This window comes from Pogoniulus pusillus, chromosome 18, assembly GCF_015220805.1.
Source record: "Pogoniulus pusillus isolate bPogPus1 chromosome 18, bPogPus1.pri, whole genome shotgun sequence".
Lineage (NCBI taxonomy): Eukaryota > Metazoa > Chordata > Aves > Piciformes > Lybiidae > Pogoniulus > Pogoniulus pusillus.
Genome location: NC_087281.1, coordinates 3,050,100 through 3,061,928, shown reverse-complemented (window position 1 = coordinate 3,061,928; position 11,829 = coordinate 3,050,100). Strand labels below are relative to the sequence as shown.

General features: G+C 48.9%; 1 protein-coding gene across 1 annotated transcript in view; it reads left to right on the top strand.

Moving 5' to 3' along the window:
• The first annotated feature begins 3,717 nt into the window (after positions 1–3,717).
• The window catches only part of MAP3K4 (mitogen-activated protein kinase kinase kinase 4), an 87,818-nt gene continuing 79,706 nt past the window's right edge, over positions 3,718–11,829 (top strand). The window contains exon 1 of the mRNA XM_064158249.1: positions 3,718–4,011. Coding sequence (XP_064014319.1) covers positions 3,941–4,011 — 71 coding nt within the window. The 5' untranslated portion in view covers positions 3,718–3,940. The remainder of the gene's footprint in view (positions 4,012–11,829) is intronic.

Sequence of the window (11,829 nt, the reverse complement as noted above, 5' to 3'; positions counted from 1 at the left end):
TCCAAATTTTACTCCAGTTATATCTTAGAATCATAGAATCAGTCAGAGTTGGAAGGGACTACAAGGATCATCCTACCCTAGAGCAGGCTGGACACAGCCTCAGCCAGCCTGGCCTTAAACACCTCCAGCCATGGGGCCTCAACCACCTCCCTGGGCAACCCAGTCCAGCCTCTCACCACTCTCAAGCTCAACAACTTCCTCCTCACATCCACTCTGACTCTCCCTACCTCCAGCTTTGCTCCATTCCCCCAGTCCTGTTACTCTCTGACAGCCTACGAAGTCCCTCCCCAGCTTTTCTGGAGGCCCCCTTCAGATCCTGGAAGGCCACAAGAAGGTTACCTGGGAGCCTCCTCTTCTGCAGCCTGCACAGCCCCAACTCTTTCAGTCTGTGCTCACAGCAGAGCTGCTGCAGCCCTCTGAGCATCCCAATGGCCCTTCTCTGGACATGCTCCAACATGTTCACATCCTTGTTGTAATAGAGGCTCCAGAACTGGATGCAGTACTCCAGGTGGGGTCTCAGCAGAGTGGAGTTCTAGCATCATTTCTCCCCTCCCCTAGTTGTCTGAGTAACGCTACACACACCCATCATAACTGCAGAGGCTATACAGAACTAGCAGAACCAGCTCTATAGACCACTTTAAAAGGTTTATAACATACTTAATGACCTGCATGGACCCAGCTTCCTTACTCTTCATTAGAAATTTTTGTCCATAGAAAGGAGTCACAAATGGCTAAAGCATAGCTGCATGTGCCAAGGTGTCTGATGCTTGTGATGAGGTGAAAGGTGTAACAGAATCTATGCCCTGGAAAAGATATGTAAAGGATAGTTGCAGAAGAGACTTCAAGAAGTTATTTAGGAGACCTGTTTTTGTTACTAAGATGCTATTGCCATCAGTTAAATTTTTGTTTAAGAGTAAATACACTGATATAATAGAAGGCATGCTGTTGAAATAGAAAGCAATCCATAAAGAATTGTAGTGTCTGCTAAAAATAAAAACCCACCTGGTTGCCAAAAAAGAAGCCAATTTATTCTAAATCTTCAGAAAACAGAGGTTGTACTAAAATAAATGTGTCCAGTTTGCCACTTGCATGTAGTTTTTTTCAAACCTAGTATTCTTCTCTGGGCCTGTTTAGCCTGGAGAGGAGGAGGCTCAGGGGTGATCTTATTACTGTCTACAACTACCTGAAAGGGCATTGTAGCCAGGTGGGGGGTGGCCTTTTCTCCCAGGCAACCAGCAATAGAACAAGGGGACACAGTCTCAAGTTGTGCCAGGGGAGGTCTAGGATGGCTGTTAGGAGGAAGTTGTTGTCAGAGAGAGTGATTGGCACTGGAATGGGCTGCCCAGGGAGGTGGTGGAGGCACTGTCCCTGGGGGTCTTCAAGCAAAGCCTGGATGAGGCACTTAGTGCCATGGTCTAGTTGAGTGGCCAGGGCTGGGTGCTAGGTTGGACTGGATGAGGTTGGAGGTCTCTTCCAACCTGCTTGATTCTATGATTCTATGATTTGGGGTGACAATTTTGCCACACCAAACAATAAAATGCATCCATGGTACTAATCTTGTAACTCTTCTTTTTTTTTTTTTTTTATTAAGAGATGACAAAAATACTTAGAATAATTTCATACATATAACTTAAGACCTCTGAAACTTCTTTAAATATTCCCTGTGTTAAATACTAGCTCTGTATGTGCTCTGTCACTCTTATGCCACCTGCTGTTTCCTGTACTGTCCGCTCCATATATTCCTGCATCTCTTTTCCTTTCAACTCCTCTTTAAGCATTCATAAACCTCACCTCTTACAACTTTCTCATAATAGAATCAACCAGGCTGGAAGAGACCTCCAAGATCATCCAGGCCAACCTATCTCCCAGCCCTAGCCAGTCAACCAGACCATGGCACTAAGTGCCTCAGCCAGGCTTTGCTTGAACACCTCCAGGGATGGCAACTCCACCACCTCCCTGGGCAGCCCATTCCAATGCCAATCACTCTCTCTGCCAGGAACTTCCTCCTAACAGCCAGCCTAGACCTCCCCTGCCACAACTTGAGACTGTGTCCTCTTGTTCTGCTGCTGCTTGCCTGGGAGAAGAGCCCAACCCCGCCTGGCTACAGCCTCCCTTCAGGGAGTTGGCCTACTGCAGACAAAGAAGTGCCACTGTATCAAACTCACAGCCTTGATTTTCTTGGCAAGTTGTCCATAGTTTGAGTATATTCTCCCCTGTACTCAACACTGCTGAGGACACATCTTGACTCCTATGTCTAGTTCTGGGCTCCTCAATTCAAGAGAAATGTTGAGATGCTGAAAGGTGTCCAGAGAAGGGCTGGTGAGGGGCTTGGAGCACAGCCCTGTGAGGAGAGGCTGAGGGAGCTGGGGGTGTGCAGCCTGCAGAAGAGGAGGCTCAGGGCAGAGCTCATTGCTGTCTACAACTCCCTGAAGGGAGGCTGCAGCCAGGTGGGGTTGGTCTCTTCTGCCAGGCAAGCAGCAACAGAAGAAGGGGACACAGTCTCAAGTTGTGGTGGGGCAGGTCTAGGCTGGCTGTTAGGAGGAAGTTGTTGTCAGAGAGAGTGATTGGCATTGGAATGGGCTGCCCAGGGAGGTGGTGGAGTCAACATCCCTGGAGGTGTTGAAGCAAAGCCTGGATGAGGCATTTAGTGCCATGGTCTGGTTGACTGGCTAGGGCTGGGTGCTAGGTTGGACTGGATGAGCTTGGAGGTCTCTTCCAACCTGCTTGATTCTATGATTCTACAACTGACCTCTAGTATCAGGCTAGAAATATGTATAAATTCATTGCACAGTTGATTCAGCATAAGAAGTGTGTGTAAGGCAGAATCTAGCATCGATTGCAGCCCAAGCCAGTATTTCAATCTGGAGAAACACGATCTACACTATCTGTACACAGATCTCTGCTGCCAGGCTTTGCTGCTGTGTTTCTCCTGCCATAGAGAAAAGAAGAGACTCTCAGTTAGCAGTCACAACAACTAAATAACCCATGGCACTTTTCTGCTTTTGAAGGGCGTTAACATGCAGGTTCTTGCCAAGCAGCAGTTAGGAAATGGCATTTTCCCTCCCTCTATTTCCAAAGGACAGCATCACTCAGCTCTCTGTTAAAGCTTGATAACCAGTGCCACTGGAGGCTTTAGAATGACCAGGTTATTAAAACCAAATGTTATTCTCTAAGCAGCAGGTTTTTTTCCCTGCTAAACTGCGAGCAAGCTTGGTCATCTGCCCACGGAACGCTTGCCATGACTTTAAGAGAAGGCCGTGGCAGCTCCCTGCCCAGCTCGCCTCGGCCGCCGCGCAAGCCGGCTGCAAGCAGCTGGCACCTGAGGAGGGGAACAATCTTTCTCTCAGTAACTAGAATTTTTTCTTCGATTCCTGGCTGCTAAAACTGTGGAAACTTGCAGTTTTTGAGACCCAGCCACCCGCAGTGAGCAGCAGTGGGTAAGCGACTAACTGCTCCGTCGCGGGTAGGGAGAAAGCCAGGCGCCAGCTGGCGAGGCGACAGCTCCCGCCGCGCCCCCTTCGCTGCCTGGCGCCGGGATAAGCGGCCCCTCCCGCAGCCCGCCGTACCCTTCCGACCCCACGGGAAAATAACCCCCGACAGCGAGCTCCATCCCCAGCGCCTGCGAGAGGCTGGCCACGGCCGGGGAAGCGGGCGGGATAGCCCACGCCTCGCCCCGCTCCCCGCCCGCCCGGCCGGCCGCGGCAAAGCGAGCGCCTCCAGCGCGGCCGGTCCCTCCTCGCACGCCGTAGCGATGCTGCCGGCGTCTCTGCGCTCCTAGGCTCTGTGCAAGATGGCGGCGGCGCGGTCGGCGCTGCGCGGCAGGGCTCCCGCAGCTGGGTAGCGATCCCTGCCGCCCGCTCCTCGCTGCACCCCTGGCGCCGGAGCCGGCCAGGCCGCGCCGCGCACTGCCTCCCGCCCTCATGTCGGCCTCGGTGCATGCATGAGAGACGTCACTGCGCTGGTCTCTGCCGCCGCCGCCGCCGCCATGGAGGAGCCGCCGCCGCTGGGGAGGTCAGTACCCAGCGCTGCCAAATAGGGAGCTGCGTGCGGAGAGCGGCGCAGGCCGCCTGCTGCCAGACTGTATGGCGAGGCCGGGGCTAGGGCCGGGCCGTGGGTGGCGAGCGCCAGCCGTCCCGTGTGCACTGCGCGCCCGCAGGCTCCTCGGCCGCCGCCGGGGCACGGCCGGGCACGGCGTCGGGAGCTGTGCGGTGCCGGGGGTGCGTTTGTGGCTTCCCCACCCTCCCGGTCGCCTGGCGATGCAAAAGCTCCATCTGCCGCTGCTGTTTCAGCGCTTTCATGGAGCGCCCGCCGTGTGGGAAAGTGCCGCGAGAAAAAAACCTCTCTGGTGGCCGCGGTGGGTAAGGCAGTGTGTTTGTGGGCGCTTTGCAACTGAGAACAAGTGGTTTTCTTCTCCCCTGGCTGGGCAGCAGGAGCAAAGCGGTGCTTTTGGGGCTCTTGTAGAAAACTAATGCTGGGTGCGGGCCGGCGCCAGGTGTTGGGGAAGCGTGCGGGGAGGAGGAGAGGTAGTGGTTGGAGCCCCCCGCGGGGCTGGCGGAGTGTGACCTATGCTCGCTGACTTGTGAACTGCAGCGATAAAAGAACCCTGCCTTTTAAAAGGCCGTCCCGTGTTTATAGCAGCTGCGCTTAAACCCAGGTAGTTAGGTTTTCCTCTGGCGCACCGCAAAGGCAGCACGATCTTGGAGTACTGCTCCTGCCAACGTTGCAATCGTTATTTGTCAGAAGATGCAGCTTAAAAACAGCCAGCAACAAACCGTCCACAGAGAGGTCCAGTGCCTTGGTGCCTCAAGGTTTTTGCAACTGCTGTTACCTCCCGAATGTGCTGATCTGCAGATTGGCTTTTTGCAAGTCTCCATCTGTGCCCTGCTGAGAGATGAGGATGCAAATTGCTTCATGCTGTAGTGTTTCCAACTGTAGAAGTGTTGCATAAGTCCAAGTTATTAATTCCCTGGCAATTATGCCTCCTTTTAAAATAACATCCTGTTGATGCACTTCACTTCTCACTAGGAGGCATTTTGTGAAACCCTTGTGTGATCAATTAGTGCTGCACAGCAGTAGTCAGGCGTCTTGTATTCCAGATGTGCTGTGCAAAGAACCTTCCTGCTCTCACGTTCCAGAGCTCCTTCTTGGGTATTGCAAACTACTGTTCTGCACTGGTGTAATAGAAGGGAAGTGGTGATGCACTCCAGTTTGGGTAGAGGCTACGGTGTTGAACGATGTCTGGTTGGACTTTTAATCAATGCATTCTACTGGTTTGGTTTTCTTACGTCATGAGAGTACCAAAAGCAGTGGATAAATAACAGTTAATTGGATTTAACAGAAATATTACCTAAAGAGAGCCTACAAAAAAGCTGAGGAGGGACTTTTTAGGCTCTCAGGGAGTGACAGGACTAGGGGGGATGGAGCAAAGCTGGAGGTGAGGAGATTCAGACTGGACGTGAGGAAGAAGTTGTTGAGCATGAGAGTGGTGAGAGGCTGGACTGGGTTGCCCAGGGAGGTGTTTGAGGCTCCATCCCTGGAGGTGTTTGAGGCTCTATCCCTGGAGGTGTTTGAGGCTCCATCCCTGGAGGTGTTTGAGGCTCCATCCCTGGAGGTGTTTAAGGCCAGGCTGCCTGAGGCTGTGGGCAGCCTGGTCTAGGGTAAAGTGTCCCTGCCCTTGGTAAGGGGGTTGGAACTAAATGATCCTTGTGGTCTCTTCCAACCCTGACTGATTCTGTGACTATGAACTATAAATGCCAGCGGGGCATATAAATTAGCAAGCTTCCAAGTATCTTTTTACACTACCTTACTTTCTGCTTAACTTGCACTATTGCTTTTTGCAATTTAAAGTTAAGTTTGAACAACAGCATGATCCTAGACTCGGGTTGTCTTCATATAGAAGAGTAATCTGCAGTGGCTGAGCGAGGAAAACACCCAGGCATTTCCTGTCTAGGGCCATTTCTGACCTCTGCTGGATTCTGCTTATTAAAAGACAGTTTATATGAGTCGGATGTGGGTGTGGATAGTGTGGTGGCAACTTTACCCAGCAAATGAAAAATGAATTAATTAATTCAGAGTGAGCGGGTGGGTGGGAAGGAGACGTCTCAAAACAATTAGGTTGCCTTAATTTGTACTGGATAATACATGTAATTCGCTGTGATTCATTTCTGCTTGTACTGTGCATATCAACTTCAGATCTGCTTTAGAATGGAACTGCTTCTCTGGCTTTGTGTAGTATTTGATTTTTCTTAGTGGAAGGGTATCTGAAGCTTTTTCAGCGTGCTCAGACTTTTGAGCCTTGGAGTTCCTAGGTGTTTAGCCTTCCAGTTGTGAGGTCAGAATCTTGTTGAAATCATAGAAACATAGAATCAACGAGGATGGAAGAGACCTCCAAGCTCATCCAGTCCAACCTAGTACCCAGCCCTAGCCAATCAATAGACCATGGCACTAAGTGCCTCAGCCAGGCTTTTCCTGAATGCCTCCAGGGACGTTGACTCCACCACCTCCCTGGGCAGCCCATTCCAATGCCAATCACTCTCTCTGCCAACAACTTCCTAACAACATCCAGCCTAGACCTCTCCCCAGCACAACTTGAGACTGTGTCCCCTTGTTCTGTTGTTGGTTGCCTGGCAGAAGAGACCAACCCCACCTGGCTACAGCCTCCCTTCAGGGAGTTGTAGACAGCAATGAAGTCAGCCCTGAGCCTCCTCTTCTCCAGGCTGCACACCCCCAGCTCCCTCAGCCTCTCCTCACAGGGCTGTGCTCCAGGCCCCTCACCAGCTTTGTTGCCCTTCTCTGGACACCTTCCAGTATCTGAACATCTCTCTTGACTTGAGGAGCCCAGAACTGGACACAGCACTCAAGGTATGGCCTAAGCAGTGTTGAGTACAGGGGCAGAATAACCTCCCTTTTCCTGCTGGCCACACTGCTCCTGAGCCTGCCCAGGATGCCATTGGCTCTCCTGCCCACCTGGGCATACTGCTGGCTTGTGTTCAGCTACTATCTACCAGCACCCCCAGGTCCCTTTCTTCCTGGTTGCTCTCAGCCACTCTGTCCACAGCCTGCAGTGCTGCTTGGGGTTGATGTGTCCAAAGTTAGAACTCTGCACTCGGCCTTGTTCAGTCTCATCCCATTGGCCTCTGCCCACCCATCCAGCCTGTCCAGGTCCCTCTGCAGGGCTCTCCTACCCTCCAGCAGGTCCACATCTTCTCCTAGCTTGGTGTCATCTGCAAACTTACTGATGCTGGACTCAATCCCCTGGTCCAAATCATCAATAAATCATCAATAAGGATGCTTTGGAACTTGAAATTCATTTGGTGTCAGATAGCTTCTACTCCTATTTGTATAGTATGAAGGCATTCTTATGATAAAGTGTTCTGGCTACCATTGAAGTGCATTGGTGTAGTAAGTTAAATTTAATTCTGTTGAAGAATTACTTATTAGCCATACACCTACATTTGTTTAAAGAAGGAAAGTTTATAGTTTTATTTTTTTAGACTGCCTTATGTGTTAGAAACATGTCTTTGTGGAATGATCCTGTATTGTCAGAATATAAATGCAGTTGTGCCTTTGTAAAGTTTTTTATGATTTGTAAAATTTAGGCAGGTACACAGTGCTTCTGCCAGGCAAGCAGCAGCAGAGCAAGGGGACACAGCCTCAAGTTGTGCCAGGGGAGGTCTAGGCTGGATGTTGTTAGGGAGTTCCTGCCAGAGAGAGTGACTGGCATTGGAATGGGCTGCCCAGGGAGGTGGTGGAGTCGCTGCCCTTGGAGGTGTCGAAGAAAAGGCTGGCTGGGGCACTTAGTGCCATGGTCTGGTTGATTGTCTAGGGCTGGATGCTAGGTTGGACTGGATGATGTTGGAGGTGTCTTCCAACCTGGTTGATTCTATGATTGGAATGGGCTGCCCAGGGAGGTGGTGGAGTTGCTGCCCCTGGAGGTGTTCGAGAAAAGGCTGGCTGAGGCACTTAGTGTCATGGTCTGGTTGATTGGCCAGGGTGGGGTGCTAGGTTGGACTGGATGATCATAGAATCATAGAATCAGTCAGGGTTGGAAGGGACTACATCTAGTTCCATCCCCCCTGCCATGGGCAGGGACACCCTACCCTAGAGCAGGCTGGCCAGAGCCTCAGAGATCTTGGAGGTCTCATCCAAGCTGGTTGATTCTGTTATTCTATATTCATGGCTTGGTTTTAATTATGCGGTCAGTAGTCCAAAGTGTGTGATTGAGAATTGCTCACCAAAATCAAATTGTGTTCCCAGCTCTTCCTTTCTGTCTTAAAGTGTATACTTCAGGGTGTGGAGAGGTAGGCAGCTCTAAACTGAGAAATAAGTGTGGAAACTATGAGCAGATGTTGATTTTGAGATAGGATTCCACTTGGACAGTGGAGAGAAGGTTGGCAGCTCTAAACTGAGAAATAAGTGTGGAAACTATAAGCAGATGTTGATTTTGAGATAGGATTGCACTTGGACACTGGACAGCCCTGCAGTGTGTATGGACGAATGAAGAGATGAAGATTTTGGGAAGAATTCACATTTAAGTGTCATTTGTTGTAACAAAGCAAACAAAATGTTCAAAATACAATGTTTCCACTTAAATAATTTCAAACACTAACTTGGTGCTTCTTGGTTGTAGCCTATTGGCTTTAAATTTTTGGAGCCTGATTTTAGACTTTCCCCAGAATTTTCTGGAGCCTGGTTTTAGACTTTCCCCAACATTTTCTGACACAAAGTCAGCTACAAATTAAAATGAGACCTAAGGCTTTCCTTTTTTTCTTTTTTTTGGGGGGGAGGATGTCAATTTTGGTGACATTGTAAAGGCATGAAGAGCCATGGGGTTACTCTAACTTCACAGGCTCACAGGATGTTAGGGATTGGAAGGGACCCAAAGAGATCATTGAGTTCAACCCCCCTGCCAGAGCAGGACAATCCTATCTAACACAGATCACAGAGGAACACATCCAGACAGGCCTTGAAAGGCTCCATAGGAGACTCCACAACCTCTCTGGGGAGCCTGTTCCAGTGCTCTGGGACCCTTAGAGTAAAGAAGTTCCCCCTTGTGTTGAGGTAGAACGTCTTTTGCTGCAATTTAGCATAGAATTTAGCATAGAATCAGTCAGGGATGGAAGGGACCACAAGGATCATCTAGTTCCAACCCCCCGGCCACGGGCAGGGACACATCTTACATCAATTTAGGATCTCGCCCCAAAATTTAGCATCTCACCTCAGTTTACATCTTATCTCCATTTTATATCTTACCCAAAATTTAGCATCCCACCCCAAAATTTAGCATCCTACTTCAATTTACATCTTTATTTCCGTTTTATATCATACCCCAATTGAGCATCTTACCCTAAAATTTAGCATCTCAACCCAAAATTTAGCATTGTATCTCCATTTTATATCCTACCCCAAAATTTAGCATCCTACCCCAAAATTTAGCATCTCATCTCCATTTTATATCTCACCCCAAAATTTAGCATCTCATCTCCATTTTGTGTCTTGTCCCATATTTAGCATCCTGCCCTGAAACTTAGCATCTTATCTCCATTTTTCACCCATTGCTCCTTGTCCTATCCCAGGGAGCAAATGAGCAGAGCCTGTTCCCCTCACTCCTGACCAGCCCTCAGGTGTTTAGAAACGTTAATCAAATGCCCTCCAAGTCTTCTCTTCTCCAGACTAAACAGCCCCAGGTCCCTCAGCCTCTCCTCGTAAGCCATGCCCTCATCATCCTTGTAGCCCTCTGCTGGACCCTCTCCAGCAGATCCCTGTGCCTTTTAAACTGGGGAGCCCCAAACTGAGCACAGTATTCAAGATGAGGTCTCATCCTTGTGCCTTGATTGCTTGTACCCCTCTTTTCCTCTGGCATACATCCAACGCAAGGGTTGAAGACAGCAGCAAGGCTGTGAATAAAGCTTTACAGACTTGTGAATAATTTGGTGGCTTCCTCCATGCTCAGGAATTTTTTAGTGGTCTGTCAGATTTGTTTGGTCTATGATGTCAGTGAATTGGGCTGTCAGTCTGTAGCATCTCTTGTTTGGGGAAAGCCTGAGGTCCTGTCGTGAATTGTGCATAACCTGTTTCTCTCTTTGCCAAACTATCTGTATGACTGATAGCATAGCAGCAGTGAAAGAGTTACTTAAGATGATAGTTTCAGGGGGATGTATTTGTAAGCATACAATTTTACCAGCCCCCTCCCCGTTTTGTTTTTTTTTTTGAGATAAACTCATCTACAACCTACCATAAGAACACTTAGGGCCAGTAAAGCCTAACACATACAGTAAGAGAATGAGATGAAGCATGAACACCTCTGGACAGGTTGAGGGAGCTGGGGTTTGTCAGCCTGGTCTGGGGAGACCTAATAGCAGCCTACCAGAACCTGAAGGGGCTACAGTAAGGCTGAGGAGGGAAGTTCTTCACAGAGAGAGTGATTTGCTATTGGAATGGGCTGCCCAGGGAGGTGGTGAAGTTGCCATCCCTGGAGGTGTTCAGGAAAGGACTGGATGAGGCACTTAATGCCATGATCTGGTTGACTGGCTAGGGCTGGGTGCTAGGTTGGACTGGATGATCTTGGAGGTCTCTTCCAACCTGGTTGATTCTATGATTCTATTTCAGCACTGGTATACATGTGTTTCATCCTTTGAATTAGACTGTATATTGACCAAAATAAAATCTCAATCATTTAATTGGGTAATTTATGGTTATAATTTATCATGATTACCATGATGGTTGGCATGCAATTCAAGGGACAAAACTGTTCCAGAATGAATGGGTTTGATGCAAAGACAGGAAATCAGATGGTTGGGGGAGGCAATTTTCTGTGGCTGCAGAATCTTCTTATAAAGCTCTACAGAACTTTATAGGTGATGATTCCAAATTTTACCCCAGTTATATCTTAGAATCATAGAATCAGTCAGAGTTGGAAGGGACCACAAGGATCATCCTACCCTAGATCAGACTGGCCATAGCCTCATCCAGCCTGGCCTGAAACACCTCCAGGGATGGGGCCTCAACCACCTCCCTGGGAAACCCATTCCAGCCTCTCACCACTCAAATGCTCAACAACTTCTATGATTCTATGTAATCTTTGTCCTTCATGTATTGCATTTTCTTGTTTACATCTGCAAGGCTGAGATGAATGACTGATTGCTCCACCTCTGCACAAACACACGTGCAGTGCTAGTTGAGATGTCTTTGGTATTTGTAGCAGCAAGGATTAGTCTGCATTCTGTGGCTGCTTGAGCCATTTCTATGTCTGTTAATCAGTGCTGTCTGTGTCAAGGTTGGTTTTACTGTTATGTAAGCCATTGATACTGGCCCTTGTGGAACGCAAAGCGTGCCGTGACAAAAAGCATATGTACTGAACTTAAAAGAAAGGATAAGGGTTATGCAGTAATTTTTACTTTAGGGTGTGAGCTGTAAAGATCTGGCTTTCATTGCAACCCATGGCAACCAAATTGTATACAAACCAGTCTTTTGTTAAACTGTATCTAAAGTCTATGTAGAAGACAATTCTTTGTACTACTCACTGCTAGTTAAGTGACCTCTGTCATCACAGGAAGATAACAGGTATTTTGCCTCCTAGTTCTTCAGCTGTGTGGTTGGATTTGCTGCTGTATATGCCATTTCTTTTTGCAGGGCTATTACTTAAGTTTTCTTCTGCTCTCAAGTGTTAACTGCATTGTATCAGCAATGGTGTGGCCAGCAGGAGCAGGGAGGTGATCATGCCTCTGTACTCTTGCACTCGTGAGACCACACCTCAAGTACTGTGTCCAGTTTTGGTCACCACAGTGCAGGAGGGACATTGAAGTGCTGGAGCAGGAGCAGAGGAGGGCA